General features: G+C 43.7%; 1 protein-coding gene across 1 annotated transcript in view; it reads left to right on the forward strand.

The window, feature by feature from the left end:
* NUB1 (negative regulator of ubiquitin like proteins 1) overlaps positions 1-24,476 on the forward strand; it is a 67,825-nt gene extending 43,349 nt beyond the window's left edge. The window contains exons 9-11 of the mRNA XM_040434029.1: positions 17,789-17,878; positions 21,690-21,864; positions 22,958-24,476. Of these exons, the coding sequence (XP_040289963.1) occupies positions 17,789-17,878; positions 21,690-21,864; positions 22,958-23,112 (420 nt within the window). The 3' untranslated portion in view covers positions 23,113-24,476. The remainder of the gene's footprint in view (positions 1-17,788; positions 17,879-21,689; positions 21,865-22,957) is intronic.
* Positions 24,477-25,635: the final 1,159 nt, after the last annotated feature.

Below are 25,635 nucleotides of genomic sequence, written 5' to 3' on the forward strand. Positions count from 1 at the left end.
GACGGATCCGTTTTTGTTTTTTTTGTGTCCGAAAAAACGGATCCGGCACCATTGACTTGCATTGTGTTTTATGCCAGATCGGTCTTGATCAGTATCCCATGACGCTCTCAGAAACGCTTCTTGCAGTGCTTTTGTGTGCATCACAGGAATGCAACGGTAACAGAATGTATTCTGGTGCACTCCATTCCGTTCAGTTTTGTCCCCATTGACAATGAATGAGGACAAAACGGGAAAGGAAAATGCTGATGTGAAAGTAACATTATGCTGATTTTGTTACAGATTTGCTTGCGGATTTTACCTGCAGATAACAGGTGAGCAGTGAAAAAGAATATTACTACACTCAACTGCCCTGGGACTTCCTTGCCTAGTCCCATTCAGGCCTCTGTACAACCTGACCTCCTATGCTGATGCTTTCTCCAATGTGATCACTACAGCCAATCACAATCTGTCTTCACCTAACCCTGAAACCCTCAGTTAAAGGTGTTATCCCATGATTAGTGTAAAAAGATGAAATTCAGATTTAATATATTACATGACAATTTCTAGCAAAGCTAAAACAGGCCTGTTACCTCACATGGATCCAGTGATCTCGCCATTCATTGCTCTGCTAGATTTACTTAAAGGGGTTGTCCGGGTTCAGAGCTGAACTCGGACATACCCTTATTTTCACCCAGGCAGCATCCCTGAGGCTAGCATTGGAGCATCTCATGCTCAGTTGCGCTCCCTTGCCCTGCGCTAGATCGCGCAGGGCATAGGCTCTTTTGTTTATCATAACACACTGCTGGGCGGAAACTTCCGCCCGGCAGTGTGTTCGATGACGTCACCGGCTCTGATGGGCGGGCTTTAGCGCTGCCCTAGGGCTAGGGCAGCGCTAAAGCCCGCCCATCAGTGCCGATGACATCACCAGGCTTCCTGGCAGCCCCATGGAGAGCTCCGGTACGTCACCGAAACTCCTAAAAATGCCTTTGCCCTGCGTGTTTCAGCGCAGGGCAAATGAGAGCATCTGAGTATGAACTGCTCCGATGCTCTTGTCAGGGGGGCTGCCGGGGTGAAAATGGGGATATGTCCGGGTTCAGCTCTGAACCCAGACAACCCCTTTAAAGCAGTGAGAAGGGGTGTAAAATGGGATAGACATAAAAAGGCAGTAAGTCTATAAAAAGGTTATATTGAGACTGGCATGGGACTATATAAGGGAATTGCCAAAGCACCAGGGGAGGTGAGTATGGTATTTTTTATTTTAACCACTTGCCTACCGCCACACAACTTTATACGTTGCAGAAGTACTCTCCTGTCTGTAACCCGACTTATAAGATCGCTGGGTTACATTGCGATCTGCCGGCAGCCCGTCACAGGGAGAAGTACCATAACCAGCTGGAGCGGTCTGGCTGTGAATAGATGCTTGCAGCACCCTGCTACAATCATCTATCACACTGTAAAATGTAAAAGCCAGAAGGGAGCGCTTTTTCTTATGTAAGAGCACCACCTGATAGCTGTAAAATTAACTGTCAGCCTGAAGGCTGTGAATTATCCTCTTCCTGCCTTGGCTATGGCAGGAAGGGGTTAATTCACATAAAAAAATAAATTAAAAAAAATAAATGAATAATAATATTTTTTTTTTAAACAGTGGATATAAAAAGTCAACACACCCCTGTTAAAATGTCTTAACCACCTCCGGACCGCCTAACGCAGGATCGCGTTCCGGAGGTGGCAGCGCTGCGCACAGTCACGCATATACGCGTCATCTCGCGATGGCCGAGATTTCCTGTGAACGCGCGCACACAGGCGCGCGCGCTCACAGGAACGGACGGTAAGAGAGTTGATCTCCAGCCTGCCAGCGGCGATCGTTCGCTGGCAGGCTGGAGATGTGTTTTTTTTAACCCCTAACAGGTATATTAGACGCTGTTTTGATAACAGCGTCTAATATACCTGCTACCTGGTCCTCTGGTGGTCCCCTTTGTTTGGATCGACCACCAGAGGACACAGGTAGCTCAGTAAAGTAGCACCAAGCACCACTACACTACACTACACCCCCCCCCCCCCGTCACTTATTAACCCCTTATGAGCCCCTGATCACCCCTGATCACCCCATATAGACTCCCTGATCACCCCCCTGTCATTGATTACCCCCCTGTAAAGCTCCATTCAGACGTCCGCATGATTTTTACGGATCCACTGATAGATGGATCGGATCCGCAAAACGCATCCGGACGTCTGAATGAAGCCTTACAGGGGCGTGATCAATGACTGTGGTTATCACCCCATATAGACTCCCTGATCACCCCCCTGTCATTGATTACCCCCCTGTCATTGATTACCCCCCTGTAAAGCTCCATTCAGACGTCCGCATGATTTTTACGGATCCACTGATAGATGGATCGATCCGCAAAACGCATCCGGACGTCTGAATGAAGCCTTACAGGGGCATGATCAATGACTGTGGTGATCACCCCATATAGACTCCCTGATCACCCACCTGTAAAGCTCCATTCAGATGTCCGCATGATTTTTACGGATGCACTGATAGATGGATCCGATCCGCAAAACGCATCCGGACGTCTGAATGAAGCCTTACAGGGGCATGATCAATGACTGTGGTGATCACCCCCCTGTCATTGATTACCCCCCTGTAAAGCTCCATTCAGATGTCCGCATGATTTTACGGATGCACTGATAGATGGATCCGATCCGCAAAACGCATCCGGACGTCTGAATAAAGCCTTACAGGGGCATGATCAATGACTGTGGTGATCACCCCCCTGTCATTGATTACCCCCCTGTAAAGCTCCATTCAGATGTCCGCATGATTTTTACGGATGCACTGATAGATGGATCGGATCCGCAAAACGCATCCGGACGTCTGAATGAAGCCTTACAGGGGCGTGATCAATGACTGTGGTGATCACCCCATATAGACTCCCTGATCACCCCCCTGGCATTGATTACCCCCCTGTCATTGATTACCCCCCTGTAAAGCTCCATTCAGATGTCCGCATGATTTTTACGGATGCACTGATAGATGGATCGGATCCGCAAAACGCATCCGGACGTCTGAATGAAGCCTTACAGGGGCGTGATCAATGACTGTGGTGATCACCCCATATAGACTCCCTGATCACCCCCCTGTCATTGATTACCCCCCTGTCATGGATTACCCCCCTGTAAAGCTCCATTCAGACGTCCGCATGATTTTTACGGATCCACTGATAGATGGATCGGATCCGCAAAACGCATACGGACGTCTGAATGAAGCCTTACACGGCGTGATCAATGACTGTGGTTATCACCCCATATAGACTCCCTGATCACCCCCCCCTGTCATTGATCACCCCCCCTGTCATTGATCACCCCCCCTGTCATTGATCACCCCCCCTGTCATTGATCACCCCCCTGTCATTGATCACCCCTCTGTAAGGCTCCATTCAGACATTTTTTTGGCCCAAGTTAGCGAATTTATTTTTTTTTTTCTTACAAAGTCTCATATTCCACTAACTTGTGTCAAAAAATAAAATCTCACATGAACTCCCCATACCCCTCACGGAAACCAAATGCGTAAAATTTTTTAGACATTTATATTTCCAGACTTCTTCTCACGCTTTAGGGCCCCTAGAATGCCAGGGCAGTATAAATACCCCACATGTGACCCCATTTCGGAAAGAAGACACCCCAGGTATTCCGTGAGGGGCATATTGAGTCCATGAAAGATTTAAATTTTTGTCCCAAGTTAGCGGAACGGGAGACTTTGTGAGAAAAAAATTAAAAATATCAATTTCCGCTAACTTGTGCCAAAAAAAAAAAATTTCTATGAACTCGCCATGCCCCTCATTGAATACCTTGGGGTGTCTTCTTTCCAAAATGGGGTCACATGTGGGGTATTTATACTGCCCTGGCATTCTAGGGGCCCCAAAGCGTGAGAAGAAGTCTGGTATCCAAATGTCTAAAAATGCCCTCCTAAAAGGAATTTGGGCCCCTTTGCGCATCTAGGCTGCAAAAAAGTGTCACACATCTGGTATCGCCGTACTCAGGAGAAGGTGGGGAATGTGTTTTGGGGTGTCATTTTACATATACCCATGCTGGGTGAGAGAAATATCTTGGTCAAATGCCAACTTTGTTCAAAAAAATGGGAAAAGTTGTCTTTTGCCAAGATATTTCTCTCACCCAGCATGGGTATATGTAAAATGACACCCCAAAACACATTCCCCAACTTCTCCTGAATACGGCGATACCACATGTGTGACACTTTTTTGCAGCCTAGGTGGGCAAAGGGGCCCACATTCCAAAGAGCACCTTTAGGATTTCACAGGTCATTTACCTACTTACCACACATTAGGGCCCCTGGAAAATGCCAGGGCAGTATAACTACCCCACAAGTGACCCCATTTTGGAAAGAAGACACCCCAAGGTATTTCGTAAGGGGCATGGCGAGTTCCTAGAATTTTTTATTTTTTGTCACAAGTTAGTGGAAAATGCTGATTTTTTTTTTTTTTTTTTTTTTTTTTTTTCATACAAAGTCTCATATTCCACTAACTTGTGACAAAAAATAAAAACTTCCATGAACTCACTATGCCCATCAGCGAATACCTTGGGGTCTCTTCTTTCCAAAATGGGGGTCACTTGTGGGGTAGTTATACTGCCCTGGCATTCTAGGGGCCCAAATGTGTGGTAAGGAGTTTGAAATCAAATTCTGTAAAAAATGACCTGTGAAATCCGAAAGGTGCTCTTTGGAATATGGGCCCCTTTGCCCACCTAGGCTGCAAAAAAGTGTCACACATCTGGTATCTCCGTACTCAGGAGAAGGTGGGGAATGTGTTTTGGGGTGTCATTTTACATATACCCCTGCTGGGTGAGAGAAATATCTTGGCAAAAGACAACTTTTCTCCCATTTTTTTATACAAAGTTGGCATTTGACCAAGATATTTATCTCACCCAGCATGGGTATATGTAAAATGACACCCCAAAACACATTCCCCACCTTCTCCTGAGTACAGAGATACCAGATGTGTGACACTTTTTTGCAGCCTAGGTGGGCAAAGGGGCCCATATTCCAAAGAGCACCTTTCGGATTTCACAGGTCATTTTTTACAGAATTTGATTTCAAACTCCTTACCACACATTTGGGCCCCTAGAATGCCAGGGCACTATAACTACCCCCCAAGTGACCCCATTTTGGAAAGAAGAGACCCCAAGGTATTCACTGATGGGCATAGTGAGTTCATGGAAGTTTTTATTTTTTGTCACAAGTTTGTGGAATATGAGACTTTGTATGAAAAAAAAAAAAAAAAAAAATCATCATTTTCCACTAACTTGTGACAAAAAATTCTAGGAACTTGCCATGCCCCTCACGGAATACCTTGGGGTGTCTTCTTTCCAAAATGGGGTCACTTGTGGGGTAGTTATACTGCCCTGGCATTCTAGGGGCCCAAATGTGTGGTAAGGAGTTTGAAATCAAATTCTGTAAAAAATGACCTGTGAAATCCGAAAGGTGCTCTTTGGAATATGGGCCCCTTTGCCCACCTAGGCTGCAAAAAAGTGTCACACATCTGGTATTGCCGTACTCAGGAGAAGGTGGGGAATGTGTTTTGGGGTGTCATTTTACATATACCCATGCTGGGTGAGAGAAATATCTTGGCAAAAGACAACTTTTCCCATTTTTTTATACAAAGTTGGCATTTGACCAAGATATTTATCTCACCCAGCATGGGTATATGTAAAAAGACACCCCAAAACACATTCCCCACCTTCTCCTGAGTACGGAGATACCAGATGTGTGACACTTTTTTGCAGCCTAGGTGGGCAAAGGGGCCCATATTCCAAAGAACACCTTTCGGATTTCACAGGTCATTTTTTACAGAATTTGATTTCAAACTCCTTACCACACATTTGGGCGCCTAAAATGCCAGGGCAGTATAACTACCCCACAAGTGACCCCATTTTGGAAAGAAGAGACCCCAAGGTATTTCGTGATGGGCATAGTGAGTTCATAGAAGTTTTTATTTTTTGTCACAAGTTAGTGGAATATGAGACTTTGTAAGGAAAAAAAAAAAAAAAAAAAAAATCATCATTTTCCGCTAACTTGTGACAAAAAATAAAAAGTTCTATGAACTCACTATGCCCATCAGCGAATACCTTAGGGTGTGTACTTTCCGAAATGGGGTCATTTGTGGGGTGTTTGTACTGTCTGGCCATTGTAGAACCTCAGGAAACATGACAGGTGCTCAGAAAGTCAGAGCTGCTTCAAAAAGCGGAAATTCACATTTTTGTACCATAGTTTGTAAACGCTATAACTTTTACCCAAACCATTTTTTTTTTACCCAAACATTTTTTTTTTATCAAAGACATGTAGAACTATAAATTTAGAGCAAAATTTCTATATGGATCTCGTTTTTTTTGCAAAACTTTACAACTGAAAGTGAAAAATGTCATTTTTTTGCAAAAAAAAAATCGTTAAATTTCGATTAATAACAAAAAAAGTAAAAATGTCAGCAGCAATGAAATACCACCAAATGAAAGCTCTATTAGTGAGAAGAAAAGGAGGTAAAATTCATTTGGGTGGTAAGTTGCATGACCGAGCAATAAACGGTGAAAGTAGTGTAGGTCAGAAGTGTAAAAAGTGGCCTGGTCTTTCAGGGTGTTTAACCCCTTAAGGACGCAGGGCGTATCGGTACGCCCTATTTCCCGAGTCCTTAAGGACTCAGGGCGTACCGGTACGTCCTAACTTGAAATCGGCATTCCGGCGCCCCAGGGGTTAATCGGAACGGGATTTCGGCTGAAATCATTCAGCCGGCATCCCGTAACAATGCAGGGGGGGGTCATTTGACCCCCCCGCATCGACCATCGCAGAAAACCGCAGGTCAATTCAGACCTGCGGTTTTCTGCGTTTCCGGTCCATTCGGGTGTCCTGTGACCCGATGAACCGGAAAAAGACTGCGATCGGTGGCGTAATTTTACACCACCTATCGCAGTCCGAGGATTTGGAGAGGCGGTGCTGGCCCTGGTGCTGAACGCCGCTGTCCAGGGTGCTGATTGGAGCAGGGGAGAGAGGCGCGAGATTCAAACTTCCTGCGCTCCTCTCTCCCCTCCTCTTCCTGTCCAGCACCCTGACCGTGCAGCACCGTCCAGAACGAGCTCCTGTGTCCCCACAATCGGCATCCATCACCCTCCTGCACCCATCGCCACCCAGGTAGGTTAGGGTCAGTGAGGGAGAGGCACCGTTAGGCAGGGAAAGAAGGGAAAAGTTAGTTAGAAAAAAAAAAAAAAAAAAAACTTTTATTTCCAAACTTTCTTTGATCCATCCATCAGACCCCAGATCCCCCCCTGCCACCCCCCCCCCCCACCCCCCCCCCCTTCCCCACCACCAGCCCCCACCCCCCTCCCCTGACCACCAGCCCCCTTACCACCACTTTTTTTTTCTGCGTGCGCTGACTGGCCGGCACTTTTTAGCGTCCGTCCAGTGTTAGCGCATCGCCCGCCCCACCACCCCACCGACCGCTGATCAGCGTTGTACCGCTGATCAGCAAGTTTGAACTTTTTTTTTCCTAACACTTGCCCTTTCTTTTTTTGCCTTTTTTAGTACGCGAACACCCGTTGCCCCCACACACACGCACATATAATAAAGGTTTCCACACACGCACACCTACACGCACACACACCCATGGCCCGCCGGATGTTCTCGGCCGAGGAGGCATACGCCCAGATTGCCTCCGACTCTGAGAGCCCCAGTGAGGATGAGGATGACCCCACGTTCCTTTTATCATCCGCATCCTCCTCATCATCATCTGATGACGATGAGCCACCAAGGCGGCGGAGACGCCGCCAGGCGGAGCCAGGGGCCCCACATGCTAGGGATCCTGTGGCCCACCCTAGTACGAGCCGCCCTGGGGTTCGTACTGGTTTCCCGGCCCACCAAATAAGTCCACCGGAGCCCCCTGCCGATGAACTTAGCTGGTGTCCCCCAGTGGACTTTGAGCCTGAGATTCCGGATTTTGCTGGCAATCCTGGAATCCAGATTCCCACAGTGGGGTTTACTGAAATAGACTATTTTAGTTTTTTTTTCAGTAACCCACTGGTGAATCTGATGGTGGAGCAGACGAATCTGTACGCCCAACAGTTCGTCGCTCAAAACCTAGGCTCATTTTTGGCTAGACCCGGTGGCTGGACGCCGGTCAGTGCAGCCGAGATGAGGACATTTTGGGGCCTCGTGCTGCATATGGGTCTAGTCCAAAAACCCAGTGTCAGGCAATACTGGAGTGGGGACGTCCTATACCAGACCCCACTGTACAGTATGGTCATGACACGTCCCCGGTTTGAGGCCATCCGGAAATGTCTGCATTATTCCGATAATGCAGCATGTCCCCCCCGAAGTGATCCTGCCTATGACCGGCTGTACAAGATACGGCCGGTCATCGATCACTTTGGGGCCACATTTCAGCAGGCCTACGTACCTGGAAGGGAGGTCGCGGTTGATGAGTCTCTCGTTGCGTTCAAGGGGAGACTCAGTTTCCGCCAATATATTCCCACAAAGCGGGCGAGGTATGGCGTGAAGCTATACAAAATTTGTGAGAGTACCTCAGGGTACACTTACAAATTTCGTGTGTACGAGGGGCGAGATTCCCGGATTCAACCCCCAGAATGTCCCCCCACTCTGGGTGTTACCGGGAAACTCGTGTGGGACCTTATGTACCCACTGCTGGATAAGGGTTACCACTTGTACGTGGACAACTTTTATACCAGCATTCCCTTGTTCAGGTCCCTTGCCGCCAGATCCACGTTCGCTTGTGGGACCGTGCGGAAAAATCAACGCGGCCTCCCTGCCTACCCCCTCCAGGTACCTATCCCCAGGGGTGAGACCCGTGCACTTACCAGTGGAAACCTGTTGCTGGTCAGGTATAAGGACAAGAGGGATGTCTTTATGCTGTCCACAATCCACGGTAACGGCATCACCCCAGTCCCCTGTGCGAGGTACCGCGGCAACGGTCCTCAAGCCCGATTGTATCGTCGCCTACAATCGGTATATGGGAGGAGTTGATCTCTCGGATCAAGTCCTCAAGCCATATAACGCCATGCGCAAAACCCGGGCATGGTACAAAAAAGTTGCGGTCTACTTGGTGCAGGTTGCCATGTACAACTCTTTTGTACTATCCCGAAGCGCTGGCAGCACAGGGACATTCCTCCAATTCTATGAGGCAGTCCTCAAGGACCTGATCTTTTCGGACCGGGAAAGAGCAGGCCGGAGTACCTCGGGAATTGGAGGCGCCCGGATCGTCCCTGGCCAACACTTTCCAGGTGTGGTCCCCCATACTGGAAAGAAGGGACGAACCCAAAAAAAGTGCAGAGTGTGTCGCAGGAGGGGGATACGGAAGGACACCACCACTCAGTGCGACACTTGCCCCGATCATCCGGGCCTCTGCGTTATCGATTGCTTCAAGGAGTATCACACTTCCATGGAGTACTAAATTTTTATAATCCCCAACAGTCCACTAGAGAACATAAAAAACTATGGCTCTCAGACTTTGGAGACACGGAAACATTTTTTTTTTCCCAAAAAAATATTAGTTTTAGTGCAGGCATCCTCAAACTGCGGCCCTCCAGATGTTGTAAAACTATAACTCCCAGCATGCCCAGACAACCTACAGCCATCAGCAGGGCATGGTGGGAATTGTAGTTTTACAACATCTGGAGGGCCGCAGTTTTTAGGATGCCTGCTTAGTGTCTCCAAAGTCTGAGAACCATACATATTGGGCATCGTCGCGTGCGTAAAAGTCGTCGCTATAAAAATAACTTTTGCCCAAACGCCTCGGATGAACGGTGTTAAAAATATAAAATAAAAACGGTGCCAAAACACTCATTTTTGGGCAAAATTTCCATTTGAATCCTTTTTGCCGGTAATAAAGCAAGGGTTAACCGCCAAACAAAACTCAATATTTATGGCCCTGATTCTGTAGTTTGCAGAAACACCCCATATGTGGTCGTAATGGCTATATAGCCGCACGGCAGGGCATAGAACGAAGGGAACTCCATATGGTTTCTAGAAGGCAGATTTTGATGGACAGTTTTTTTTTTTGACACCATGTCCCATTAGAAGCCCCCCCTGATGTAGCCTAGACTAGAAACTCCAAAAAAGTGACCCCATCTAAGAAACTACACCCCTCAAGGTATTCAAAAGTTACTTTACAAACTATGTTAACCCTTTAGGTGTTCCACAAAACTAAATAGCGAATGTAGAAAAAAATTTTAGATTTTTTTTTTTGTTACATTGCCTCAAAAAAGAGTAATATAGAGCAACCAAAAATCATATTTACCCCTAAAATAGTCCCAAAACAACAACCACCTTATCCCGTAGTTTCCTAGATGGGGTCACTTTTGTGGAGTTTCTACTCTAGGGGTGCATCAGGGGGCTTGAAAGGGTACATGGTGTAAATAAACCAGTCCAGCAAAATCTGCCTTCCAAAAACCATATGACGTTCCCCTTCTTCTATGTCCTGCCGTTTAGCCAAATAGTAGTTTACGACCACATATGGGGTGTTTCTGCAAACTACAGAATCGGGGCAACCCATTTTGAGTTTTGTTTGGCAGTTAACCCTTGTTTTACTCCTGGAAAAAATTGATTATTTTGGAAAATTTTCCAAAAAATAGAAATTTCAAAATTGTTTCTCCATCTGCCATCAACTCTTGTGGAACACCTAAAGGGTTAACAAAGTTTGTAAACCCAGTTTTGAATACCTTGAGGGGTGTACTTTCTTAGATGGAGTCACTTTTTTGAAATTTCTATTCTAGGGGTGCAACAGGGGGCTTCAAATGGGACATGGTATAAACAAAACCAGTCCTGCAAAATCTGCCTTCCAAAACCCATATGGTGTTCCCCTCCTTCTATGTGCTCCCGTTCGGCCAAACAGTAGTTTACGACCACATATGGGGTGTTTCTGCAAACTACAGAATCGGGGCAACCCATTTTGAGTTTTGTTTGGCAGTTAACCCTTGTTTTACTCCTGGAAAAAATTGATTATATTGGAAAATTTTCCAAAAAATAGAAATTTCTAAATTGTTTCTCCATCTGCCATCAACTCTTGTGGAACACCTAAAGGGTTAACAAAGTTTGTAAACCCAGTTTTGAATACCTTGAGGGGTGTACTTTCTTAGATGGAGTCACTTTTTTGAAATTTCTATTCTAGGGGTGCAACAGGGGGCTTCAAATGGGACATGGTATAAACAAAACCAGTCCTGCAAAATCTGCCTTCCAAAACCCATATGGTGTTCCCCTCCTTCTATGTGCTCCCGTTCGGCCAAACAGTAGTTTACGACCACATATGGGGTGTTTCTGCAAACTACAGAATCGGGGCAACCCATTTTGAGTTTTGTTTGGCAGTTAACCCTTGTTTTACTCCTGGAAAAAATTGATTATATTGGAAAATTTTCCAAAAAATAGAAATTTCTAAATTGTTTCTCCATCTGCCATCAACTCTTGTGGAACACCTAAAGGGTTAACAAAGTTTGTAAACCCAGTTTTGAATACCTTGAGGGGTGTACTTTCTTAGATGGAGTCACTTTTTTGAAATTTCTATTCTAGGGGTGCAACAGGGGGCTTCAAATGGGACATGGTATAAACAAAACCAGTCCTGCAAAATCTGCCTTCCAAAACCCATATGGTGTTCCCCTCCTTCTATGTGCTCCCGTTCGGCCAAACAGTAGTTTACGACCACATATGGGGTGTTTCTGCAAACTACAGAATCGGGGCAACCCATTTTGAGTTTTGTTTGGCAGTTAACCCTTGTTTTACTCCTGGAAAAAATTGATTATATTGGAAAATTTTCCAAAAAATAGAAATTTCTAAATTGTTTCTCCATCTGCCATCAACTCTTGTGGAACACCTAAAGGGTTAACAAAGTTTGTAAACCCAGTTTTGAATACCTTGAGGGGTTGTACTTTCTTAGATGGAGTCACTTTTTTGAAATTTCTATTCTAGGGGTGCAACAGGGGGCTTCAAATGGGACATGGTATAAACAAAACCAGTCCTGCAAAATCTGCCTTCCAAAACCCATATGGTGTTCCCCTCCTTCTATGTGCTCCCGTTCGGCCAAACAGTAGTTTACGACCACATATGGGGTGTTTCTGCAAACTACAGAATCGGGGCAACCCATTTTGAGTTTTGTTAGGCAGTTAACCCTTGTTTTACTACTGGAAAAAATTGATTATATTGGAAAATTTTCCAAAAAATATAAATTTCAAAATTGTTTCTCCATCTGCCATTAACTCTTGTGGAAGACCTAAAGGGTTAATAAAGTTTGAAAAAACAGTTTTGAATACCTTGAGGGGTGTAGTTTCTAGAATGGGGTCATTTTTGGGAGGTTTCTATTATCTAAGCCTCACAATATGACTTCAAACCTGAACTGGTCCATAAAAAGTGGGATTTTGAAGATTTCAGAAAATTTCAAAATTTGCTTCTAAACTTCTAAGCCTTGTAACATCCCCAAAAAATAAAATATCATTCCCAAAATGCTACAAACATGAAGTAGACATATGGGGAATGTAAAATCATCACAATTTTTGGGGGTATTACTATGTATTACAGAAGTAGAGAAAATGAAAGTTGGAAATTTCCTAATTTTTCAAAATTTTTGGTAAAAATTGTATTTTTTTATGCAAAAAAATTAACTTTTTTGACCCAATTTTAGCAGTGTCATAAAGTACAATATGTGACGAAAAAACAATCTCAGAACGGCCTGGGTAAGTCAAAGCGTTTTAAAGTTATCAGCACTTAAAGTGACAGTGGTCAGATTTGCAAAAAATGGCCAAGTCCTTAAGGTGAAATAGGGCCGAGTCCTTAAGGGGTTAAGCACTGGGGGCTGAGGTGGTTAAAGGGCTTCTGTCACCCCACTAAACAAATTTTTTTTTTTTTGTGTACTTATAATCCCTATCCTGCCATATTGCCATACATTATGTTATTAATAATTTTCGTTCAGTAGATTTAGCAAAAAACTTACTTTTATGAAATGCTAATTACCTTTCTACCAGCAAGTAGGGCATCTACTTGCTGGTAGCAGCCGCAGAAAACCGCCCCCTCCTCTTGTTGATTGACAGGGCCAGCCGAAATCTCCTCCTCCGGCCAGCCCTGTCAGCATTTCAAAAATCAAGCGCCTGTGTTGATTCGGCGCAGGCGCTCTGAGATAAGGAGGCTCGCCTCCTCAGCACGACGTACCGTTCCTGAGATATTCTCCAAAAAATGCCAATATGGCACTATCACATGATCTGCATTGGTCAATATATGCCTGCAGGTGTTTCATTCATATCCCAACTGCCATACACACCGTCACATGACCCTTATCAGCCAGTAGAAGCTTGCAGGCCCTTAGACTCCACATACACACAGTTTTACACTACGTTTCCATAACAACCAAGCCATTTTTCTTCAGTGATGTAGGTCACCTTTAAAAAGGTGCAGGGGGCTGTGTATGACACTGTTAAGGAAGCAGAGTGTTGTGGAGGTCACAGTTAAGGGGACGGACCACTATGGAACTCAGTGTTAAGGGGCAGAGCTCTGTAGAGGCCACTGTTAAGGGGGCGAGTTAGTGTGGAAATCATTGTTAAGGAGATGGGGTACTGTGGAGGTCATTAATAAAGGGGAGGTCACTGTTAAAGAGGTGGGCCACTGTGGAGGTCACTGTTAAGGGGGTAGGATGCTGTGGAGGTCATTGTTAAAGGGCCGGGCATTATGGAGGTTACTGTTAAGGAGGCAAGGGACTGTGGGGGTCACTTTTAAGGCAGCTGGGTACTGTGGAGGTCACTGTTAAGGTAGCGGGTTACTGTGGCAGTTACTGTTAAGGGGGCGGGTTACTGTGGCAGTTTCTGTTAAGGGGTGGGCACTATGGAGGTCTCTGTTAAAGGGACAGGGAGCGATGGAGGTCACAGCTAAGGGGACGGTCCGCTATGGAGGTCAGTTTTGAGGGGCAGGGTGATGTAGAGGTCACTGTTAAGGGGGCGGGTGTTGTGGAGGTCACATTTTAAGGGAACGGAGATCTGTGGAGGTCACTGTTAAGTGGGCGAGGGGACTGTGGAGGTCACTATTAAAGGGGCAGCTGCTGTTGAAGTCACTGTTAAGGGGGCGGGTTATTGTGGATATCACTGTTAAGGAGACAGGGTACTGTGGAGTTCACTAATAAAGGAGCGTCCGCTGTGAAGGTCAATGTTAAAGGGGCAGACTCTGTGGATGTTACTGTTAAGGGGCAGGCCACTGTGGAGGTCACTGTTAATGGGGTAGGGGACTGGGTAGGCAACTATTAAAGGGGCAGCTGCTTTGGAAGTCACTGTTAAGATTGCGGGGTACTGTGTGGTCACTGTTAAGGGAGCGGGGTACTGTGGCAGTGACTGTTAAAGGAGTAGGTACTGTGGAGGTCTCTGTTAAGGGGGCAGGGAATGGTTGAGGTCACTGTTAAGGGGGCGGGCCCCTGTGGAGGTCAGTGTCGAGGAGGTGGAGTGCTGTGGAACTCACTGTTAAATGGGCAGGATGCTGTGAAGGTCAAAGTTAAGGGAATGGGCTGCTGTGGAGGTCCCATTTTAAGGAGGCGGGGCACTGTGGGGTGGGGGGCTCAGTGTTAAGGGGCGGGGGGGCTGTGGAGGTCACTATTAAGGGGGCGGGGTGCTGTAGAGGTAGCGTTATGGGGGGATACTGTTGATGTCTTTTAACGACACACACAAACATTAAATGAAATGGCAGGCAGCGACGGGGACGAGCCTCCATAGTATTGCGGGTGACGCTAGGAAGGCTTGTCCCCGTCGTCTGCAATTGGCTGCCCACACCAGGTGTTTTCATCTGCACACGGGGAGAAGCAGCGGCAGCTGTGTGGGGACCAGGAGCAACACAGGTGCCAGGGAGCGAGGTAAGTATATTGTGAGTGAGGGGCCCGGGCATATGGGGGGGCATTTCAGGGGTCGGACAACCCCTTTAAAAATATATATATATTTTTTTTATATTATGTCCATCTAATGGTACGAAAGAAAGGTCTAAGAAGGTGTCCCGTGAAAAATAATATCAAATACATGTAGGCTGGCTCGGAAATGAATCTGTTATTTGCAGATAGGCCCATCCCTACAACTGAAAAATTGGCCTGGTAAGGAAGGGGGATCAGCATTTCGGTAATGAAGCTGTTAAAAGGATTTATTTTATTTTTTTTAACTTAGGATCTACAAATTTTTACTGCTGGTCTGCAGGCGATGTTTGTGGACGAACCCTTAGGTTCCCAGACTAATGATTCTGTTGTCCCTCAAGGTGTATTGAGTGATATTAGTAGTGATATTGCAAATAAAATGAACCCCAGATATACAACCCCTTCTTATAATATTCCGATATGCCATGGAGAAGGCCCTGACTAGATGACTTTGCTTATTGGTTACCAAAGCAGCCTCCATAAGACAATAAACTCTGTAGCCATCAATAGAGCTCTGTTTGTGGGTGGGCTGTTAGCTGATCAGCAAAGTGATGGGGAATTGTCACCAGAAAGAAAAGCCCTCAGGTCCAATACTAGCGTACAGTGATGAGAATGATTTGTCTGAGACTGAACGTTACGCTCCTGTCTGCTTTATCCTGCCAAACAGCACTAGAGCCAAGAAAAGCAAATATATTGCAATGTGTCTTCTAAATAATAAATACATGGATGCGCCAAATTAGGTTTGTATACTGAAAATAATTAAGTTGTAACTGTCCTTTCCATGACATCAGAAGTTATGATCGATGGGTTCTGAGACCCCACTGATTGTGGAAGTGAAGGCGCTTGCCTGAGCGCTGTGCCACTTTGGCTGTGATCATCTCTCCTTGAAGAGGTGGGGTTAGATAAAGACAAACTCATAGGGGATAAGGTTTTATATTGGCAGTTCATATGCCAATAGAGAAGGAAGTGGCAGCATCCATGTGGGTGTTGCAACATCCCAAAAATCAAAATCACCAGCAATGTTTCAGCCTGGGGTCTTTATCAAGCAGTCTTACAACAGGCTAAGGCTTACTTTCATATTAGCGTTTTTTGCCGATCCGTCATGAATCTGCAAAAACGCTTCCGTTATAATAATACAACCGCATGCATCCGTCATGAACGGGTTCGGTTGTATTATTTCTTATATAGCCATGATCCGTCTAGAACACCATTGAAAGTCAATGGGGGACGGATCCTTTTTCTATTGTGCCAGATTGTGTCAGAGAAAATGGATCCATCCCCATTGACTTACATTGTGTGCCAGGACGGATCCGATTGGCTCCGCTTCGTCAGACGGACACCAAAACGCTGCAAGCAGCCTCCAGAGCGGAATGGAGACTGATCGGAGGCAAACTGATGCATTCTGAACGGATCCTTTTCCATTCAGAATGCATTAGGGCAAACGGAAAACAGAATGTGTGCTGGAGTGAGATACACCAAATGTATTATGAGACGCAGGCTTATCTTTTGGAGGTTCATGTGACAGAAAGCAGATCTACACCAGCTGTGATCCCGCATAGATTTATGCTATAATGTATGCCAGTTTCTAGCGTAAATTATAGTAAATTTATCAGACCGCAAACCTGAAAAGTAAAAAAATTCACAACCTGGACCCACACCAATCAAAAACATGTCAAAAGATTTATGAAATAAGAGTTACTTTTTAATAATTCTGCTCGTCAGAAACCTAGTGGAAAAAAAGCCTTCCCCTTCAGCGCCTCAGCAGCTGCATCTTGACAGTATATACTGACATGGAAGTGACCTACGTATAGCAGTTTTGCTTCTCTGCAAGCGATTCTAAATATGAAGTAATTGTATTACTGAATGCATCAGTATTATGTGTATCAAGTGATTGAAAAAATAATATAGATGAAATCTAAAGCACTTTGCTTGGGCTCCCCACCGTTTTAACTAAAGATAATATCTTCCAAAAACATAGATTATTCCTAGAAAAAGTCACACAAGATGGTGATGCCTGCAAGTGCTGGAACGACCTGTAACCTTCCAAGTCGTTGGATTACAATTTGGAATAGAAATCGTAGCACATGATATCCTTCAATTCCGACTAGAACATGTGCTTTAGAGGGTTTCATAGTGTTCTAGACCTGTGTATGATGTCATGATGAAAACCCAGGAGTTTTTTCTTTTTGTCAGTGCATAGGAATGTAGATGGAACAGAAGCATCCCTTAAGTGGACCTGTCATGCCAGATTAAGAAACAAACCCTTTGTAGTTACCTAGGACTGGACCAGTGTGGAATTACATGAATAAACATATAGGAGGGAATTTCTGAAAGTTTTTACATGGTGTAGAAAAGATACCAATCTTTGCACAAGCCTCAGTTTGAGCAAACATTTGCAACTCTTTGCCATTTTACTCCACACTGAACACTTTTATAAAAAGTGGGATGGGGGTTGTCCAACAGATTTAGTATTACATACACCAGTTTTCTGGCCCATTTCTGGTTACACCTGAAATCTAGGAGCTGGCATATATTCAGCTTTTGGTGACCGGACCTGTCGCAATGCGCCCAAATTATTAATGGGTATGGGCCTCTTAATAAATTTGTCCCATGCCACCAAATTAGATGAAGACTGGCATTAGAAATTCTCCCATTGAGAATAAAAAGTTAAAGGGATTATCTCCCCATTGACAGCCCCTTCTAAAACACTGCCGCTGGGCGACCATCTGATCATCCTGAGTCCAGCTGAATTTGCTGAGGAAAGCCATAATCAGCCTATCGTTTCCACTGCAGTAAGCCTTGGTTCTATATGATTGGCTTGTTTTTTGTCATTTAATTTATGTGAAATGAAGTATTTCTTCTTGCTATAACAGATTCTCCTTGATAATCCGGAACTGCTAATCCCACATGATGATCCGCCTGGCAGTGACTCATTCACTGTGTCTCAAGAGAATATTGATCAGGTAAGAGTGCTTAATTATCTTTTGTAATAGTCCATATACCTTCCTAAATTCTTTCAGAGTAACCAGAAGACAACAACAGGCATCGACTGAATAGGTCATAAATGTATGGTCTCTGGGGGTCTGACTGCATGGACCCCTACTAGCACGAAAGGGTCTGTTATGTAGCTAGACCACAGATTGCCGCAGCCAAGGCAATGGTCAAAACTGCCTCCCAGTGTGCCTTATCAACAACCAGGGGGTCCCTGGCTGTAAAACTCGCCCATCTTTTAATAGAGGCTGTTTTTTTTATATACAAACCACGTTCATATTCTTACCTTAGTGTGATGTAATATATACACCAAAATATTATTAGTGTGGAGTCTACTAATCTTTAAATTGTTATGAACAATAGTTGTGGACCCACTGTTCCAACTAACCAGTTTGACGTTGAGCTAGACCTGAGGGTGTTATGTTACCTCTTTGAATAGTACTGGTGTAGTTGGCAGCTGACACACTGGGTCAGAAGCACCATTGCAGGACACCAAAAGGACAGGCAAGACCATAGACAGAACCAGGCAAGGACAAACAGGCAGAGAACTTGCAAAATCCACGGAACAGACTTCACAACACAATTCAGACATAGACACATGCAAGACGGTAACAGGCACAGAACTCTAGGAAACTGTTCAGACACAACAGGTCCAGAAATAGGAACTTGGCAAGGCAGATCAGACAAGAACTGGAACTTGGAGATTCATTGGAAAACAGAACTAGGAGAGAATTCAGGCCACACGTGAAACAGACTCAAGAGCACGGCAAAGAGAACTTGGACAGAATTCATACACACACAGGCAAAATTCACGGAACAGACATCACAGAATCCAGACACAGAATGTGCAAAAATCCAACAGAATCAATGCTGCACAACCAGGGCAGGTCACAGAACTCAAGCAACATATATCAGACTGACACTCAGGAAATATATAGCACATATGCACAACTCCAGGGTACAGTGGCAGAAATGAACCGCCATTGAACACAATGGCCTCAGTTCAAACCCACAAGCTACTGTTTCTGGTGCTCACAGTACAGTGGCAACAAGAAAAAGGACACAATAACAACAGCACTTGTATCTATAAAGATGCTCAATGATAATCAAAGGTTTTACAGGACCAGAAGACAGAGCAGAAAAGGAACTAGTGGAAATTTGGATCAATGTGGCCCCATGTACCTATAGCAGCCCTATTACTGCTCTGTACCTCAGGTCTTAGCATTACATTGTACTTTTCTATGACGGCCCAATAAACTAGCATATAATCCAGCACCTCTCAGGTGTCATTAGTACTGGATTAAAGGAACATTAGAGCATTTCTGATTCCAAGAAAGCCTTATGTAGACATAAATATATAGTATCACGGTGTGGGATAGTTTTTTGGCAGTGAACTAATGTACTCTGTCCAGTTCCAGGCTATCATGTAACAGGGTTTTAGGTTACACAGTAACCACCTGGATGTTACAATCCAGAACATCTTTCTTTCCAATCTGTGTATTGCTTTGCACATCATGAAGCGGATTAGATTTACAGAAATGCTGATGTAGCAGAGTGTCAGTGCTTTAGAGAGTGCTGATAAATAGGACATGTTAAATACACATAAGGAGGTAATAAAGACCATTTGGCCATTACTTGCAAAATAAGAAGAAAGCGAGGCAGATTAGCCAAAGATTTATCATCCATGGATCAAAGGTGAACTTTTTCCGTTTATTTTTGGTGCCAGTGTCCCTTTCCCTCATACACACAGTGTTTTTTATACTTCTTGTTTGCATTCCTGATGAACATATGAACATTACAGCATTACAGACATACTAGAGAAAGTCACCGTAAATCGAAATGACTAGATAACATGGCTTCATGAGGACAATTAGCTTGTTCCTGCCAGTCTATCTCATTAACCGTTTCACAACCACAATAGATTATTTATGTTGACACAATACACAATGATCTGGATTAGGCTCTAGCATCATTAAGCAAACAATGCCTCTGTCTCAAGATACCCTTACATATAAGTGTATGTGTGTGTGTGTGTGTGTGTGTGTATGTATATATATATATATATATATATATATATATATATATATAGTTAAAACCCAACAGTTTTGAAAGGATCAGTTGATCTTATGTGTAGCCTCTCAACTGATCCATCCAAATCAAGTATGCAGCTATTAAACATGTATGAATATCTTAAAGGGTTTTTTTGGGACTTAAATATTGATGATCTGTCCTCAGGATAGGTCATCAATATCATATCGTTAAGGGGGTGACTCCCGGCACGCCTGCCAATCAGCTGTTTGAAGGAGCCATGGTACCTGGACAAGTGCTGCAGCAGCCACTTCATAGTGTTCCAAGCATGTAGATTGTATAGTGGCTGTGCTTGATATTGCAGCTCGGGCCCATTCACTGAGCTACACCGGCGATGTGACCAATGGACTTAACGTAGCAGGCCAAGAAAGAGGCCTCTGTGCTCACCTAAGCGCCACAGCCCCTTCCAACAGCTGATCAGCAAGGGTGCCAGTAGTCTGATTCCCATTGATCTGACATTAATAACCTGTCCTGAGGACACGTAATCAGTTTTTTACATCCCGGAGAACACCTTTAAGTCTATTGAGAGTAAACCAGAATACAGTTCAAACCTCGTCACTTGAGCAAGAAGTATCACATAAGCAAAATTCAGAGAGTCTAGCCCTTCTGTAGGCAAATGTCACCTTAAAGGGGTTCTCCAAGAATTAAGAAAATAAAATTAGTGAAAATACTTATATATTACTTTATTATAAATAAATTCTCAAATATATTTCATTAGTTAGAGTGGCTTGTTTTGACTGGGGAACAATCATCAGGGAAAATTAAAATAGCTGCCCTCCTATTAGTACACATAACACCTGTCCTAATCACACAGGAGGGCAAGTTATTTCACAACACTGAGCTAAAGAGCTGCCTCATCCTCCTCTCTGCTCTGCTTGTCAGGGATTATGGTCCTGAATACAGTTTATTTTGATCTTCAGCAGAATCTCTGTAGGATTGGAGTTCATGAGGAGACATGAAGTACAGAGAGGAGAGTTGGGGATGTGGCTAGGAGAAGCAGCAATTGTATGCAGTCTCCATTACCACAGCCCCACATTATCACAGTCTGTCCTGTCGGTTCTCTCTGTACTTCATGTCTCCTCATGAACGCTATTTCTACAGAGAATCTGCTGAAGATCTTATCAGTTGTATTCAGGATCATAATCCCTGACACGTAGGCGAGGAGGATGAGGCAGCTCTTCAGCTCAGTGTTGTGAAGTAACTTGTCCTTCTGTGTGATTAGAACAGGTTTTGTTTGTACTAATAATATGGCGGCCATTTTATTTCTCCTAATGATTGCTCCCCAGAAAAAAACAAGCCATTATAACTAATGAAAATATTTGGGAATATTTTTATAATTAAGTAAAATTTAAGTATGTTAATTTTCTTAATTCCTTGAGAACCCCTTTAAGGTCTACATAACTAATGTCTGCATTACACATTCATTATAGTGAATACATTTCCAACTTCAGACTTAGAAATCAGAAAATGGATTCAGAAGACACACGTGTCACAGTTCCTTTTTTTCAAGCTATGTCTCAGCATTGAACCCTCCCTTAATTGAATTATATAATTTATGTTAAACTATTCTATGTAGTTATCTTTAAACCTGATAATTTCTACTCTGTACAGAATCACTATCTGATGAAAGAAAGGTTTGATTTTTCTGTACGGTTACATAAATATAATATAACTCCACATCTCTTTACTTCCTAGCTGGTGTATATTGGGTTTTCCCCTGAGGCAGCAAAGGCAGCCCTCCAGCTTTTCATGGGTAATGTTGAATTGGCTTCTCAGATTCTGGCTCACCACCAAGGAATGCTCCCTCCTCATCTTCTCCAAGACCTGGACAAGCCAAAGGAGTCCCATGCATCCTCGTCAGAATCTGCAGGTGTAGTAACTATAAAGCTAAGCTGTATGGAGACTTGTTCTATATTTTGCCCGATACGAAGGTTTGCACAAGAGGCATGGAGTGAGCTGTGTTTCATGGTGTGCCACTATTTCCCTGCACTTGTCAATAGACATTGCATGTGACGTTACTGCATGGGATAATTGGGGAGAGGGAAACCTGGCAAAGATTTTTCATTGTGGCTAAGGAGCTTTTAGTGTTCACTAACTTTCCACACAACTTTGCATACATCAGTAGTACAGGCTAATATAAGAAAGTTGACCCTATCTCCACTTACTACCTCTTCTGCCCTTTTCTAAACTAACATTCACGCTGAATTGTCTGCTGAAATCGATCTCAGACCAAGACAGACTAAACAATCACATTACATCCGCCCATAAAAATCTTTGGAGAGGGGAGGTGGGAGGCATAGTGAGCTACAGTGAGAGACACAGGCAGTAGACCAGCTAATAGCAAGTGTTATATCTCACTCCAAGTGCTTTATTCACACCACTGCAGCTCAGTACTTTATAATGTCCTATGTAGTGATTCTGAGTGAATCCGAGACAGAGAGCAGGATCTCTTGCTTTCTCTCTGTGCAGTCTATGGGATACATAACAGCATCCAATCTCCACCCTCTAGTTCAGGGAAAACTGAAGAAGCCTGCAGATGAGGGAACTGCTAAAAATGCATAATACTAGTCATTTAATGGCCTGAAATACACATGTGGCAGCTTATCCTGAAAAGCCATCTGAAAGTTTAGGCATTCTTAAAGTAAGGCAATCAGCTGGGAGCCAGCTGCATATAAAATCTACAGGACTGTCGGAACGATCCAAAGTAATTTTATGATCTTTGTCCGTGGTACTCCAACCCTTACCATTATCTTCACATTTGGTTTTTACTTTACAAATATACTAATTCAGCATCTTCCTTATAAATACAGGTTCCATCGACCAGCCTGATCCCTATCATTTCATCCTTTGCTTTAGTCATCTCCTAGTTAGGAAACGCAGCTGCAAGTTCCTTTGCCTCAACCACAGATTTAAATAATCTCTGTACAATTACTATAGAACCTTTTTTTCCTTTTGTTTCTCAGGGACAAGCACGTCATTTTATAACGAGCCAGATATTGATCCAGTTAAAGAAATTTTGGATGATATTCCTGAACATGAAGAGGATTACCTGGATTTAACCTTAGAGCAAGAAGGGCTCGTTCTTGCTGAATATCTTTCTTACCTTGAAAAGATCTGATATATGTGGTGTTTGTATAAACTCAAAAGACGACTTGTTTTCTTAGGAGCATTTCTATTGTTGTTCTTTTTAAGGCACCTTATTTTGATGATTTTTATGTGTGGCTGATGCTGCTTTCATTTAAGGGGATTGTGTCATGAAAGACACCAGTGTCCGGCCTTGTGAAGACAGAAAATGCTCCAGCTCACCCTCTATTTCCAGGACGCACTGTAATGCAGGCTCACACGTGGAACAGTAAAGGAAGGAGGATTCCTTGTCCATTCCAGAATAAAACAAGCCATGATTAAGACTCCTATGTATGGGTCGAAATGCATAAGCAGTGTCCAGATGTATGGACATGGAGCTTAACTTTGCTGAATAAAAATTGTTTTAATTGTGGAACGGACCCTGGAAATCCTTCCTTATCTACCTGTTGTGACTCCCGTCAATCACTTGAACGAAGTGGCAGCGGCCATTAAACTCCGTAGCCCGTTCTTCTAATCGGACATTGGTACCATATCCTAGTGAAACAATTCTACCACTCTGATCATATTACACATATATTGTAGCACAATGTAGTATCTTAGTATGATCCAATGCAGTGAGCAAGCACTTTTGATATAATCCTTCACCAGCAGCTGCCCTAAGGATTTGTATGCTATGTATGCTGACTGCAGTCTTCTTGCTACAATATATCTGATAATAGTATTGGAATTCTAGTAACAGACTATCTAATTCAAGCTTTTTCCTTTACTGTACATTATCGTTTGGCATGTGGAGAACAGATTAATTTGGTACATTCTTCATCACTCTGTACAATGTACCCAGCTAGTGGCAGTTGCATTTGTTATTTTTCTTTTAGTTACCAGCCTCTTTCCCTTTAAATATGAGTCCATTGTTAATTGAGGTTTTGTGGTGGCATTTTGAATATCAGTTAAAATAGTTACTTCTTCGGAAAGTCAGGTCTGCATTTGGCAAAGTTTACATATCAATTTTTACAATTTAAAGGGATTATCCGACCTTGGAACCAACAACCCCTATGGTCCTAACACCAGTCATCTGTCCGCTGTCCTGCTGCCGGCTACAAGGATGGACAACCTCTTTAATCAACCATGTAAAGATTTCCAAATATATCACATACTGGAGAATATATTACGTACCTGGAGAAGGACTTTTTGACAATAAGCAGATGTCAAAGTGCCCGACTTCTGGAACACCCAGCAATCAGCTGTAATGTTTGAAGAAACTTGGCAGAAAGGGCTCCTTCACACACGGCAGACTTTCTGCAACTGAAGATCAGTTCCATTCTTCTGATTGGGAATGTTTCGGTAGTAAGCTCATAGCCCTATTCAAATGAATGGAATTGATTTTCAGTTAAAAAATATGTGCCACATGTGAAAGCACCCTACATGGCAGATTTACTTGCAGAATATTTATGCGACTGAAAATCAGTTACATTCATTCGAATCAGGTTGTTTTTGTGGCAAGCACATGGATTTCTGCAAGCTTTATTAAGGTGAATGAAACTGATTTTCTAAAGCAAAATCTACCGCATGTGAAGGCGCTTTTATTCTACCAGCACATGGGTGCATGTAGTCTTGCAGAAATTCCACACCAATTTCCAAGTGGATTTTTGTGCGTTTCCGCACCAAATCCACATCGAAATCCGCACAAGTTACTTGTGGATTTTGCTGCAGATCTCACTCTCAAACTATTGACATGTTTTCAAAATCCGCACGGCAGGTCAATTTCCACACGGAAGAAAAAAAAAGCAAAGTGTACATTAGATTTATAATTCATAGCATTAGATATATTGAACCAGGTAATGCAAAGCCAACATAAATTCATAGAAAGCATATACACTTAAAACATAACTTTTAATAAATTACTAATATAAAAAACGCCCACCTAGAGCTGATATTAAATACCCAAAAATATTGTTGCTGAAGATATACAGATAGAGGTGAGGGCAGGGGAAATAATAGTTAGACCAGGGTCTGGGTATAGGGAGATTCTGTCCCTGATTAATCCTCATCTGGCTCAGCCCTGAGGAACACCCAGATGGTAGGTGCCCTCTGTCCCCGAACCTAGGCCTAATCAGGGACAGAATCTCCCGATACCCGGACCCTGGTCTAACTATTATTTCCCCTGCCATCACCTCTATCTGTGTATCTTCAGCAGCAATATTTTTGGGTATTTAATATCAGCTCTATGTGGGCATTTTTTATATTAGTAATTTATTAAAAGTTATGTTTTAAGGGTATATGCTTTCTATGAATAAATGTAAATTAGATTTGTCTGATCTCATCCACTTTGCTGGTACTGTATTACGATGTGGTTTTAAACGCTTCGGCTACCTACAGAGGTTGTGGATTTTGCACAGTTTTTCCGTGCGGATTCTCGTGAGGGAAAACCGTGCACAATCAGCAACCTATGCAGGTAGCCTAAGGCCTCTTTCACACGGGCGTTGCGTAAAAATGTGTTCCGGGAACACCCACGATTTTTCCGCGCGAGTGCAAAACATTGTAATGCATTTTGCACTCG

The sequence above is a fragment of the Bufo bufo genome, chromosome 5 (genome assembly GCF_905171765.1).
Source record: "Bufo bufo chromosome 5, aBufBuf1.1, whole genome shotgun sequence".
Lineage (NCBI taxonomy): Eukaryota > Metazoa > Chordata > Amphibia > Anura > Bufonidae > Bufo > Bufo bufo.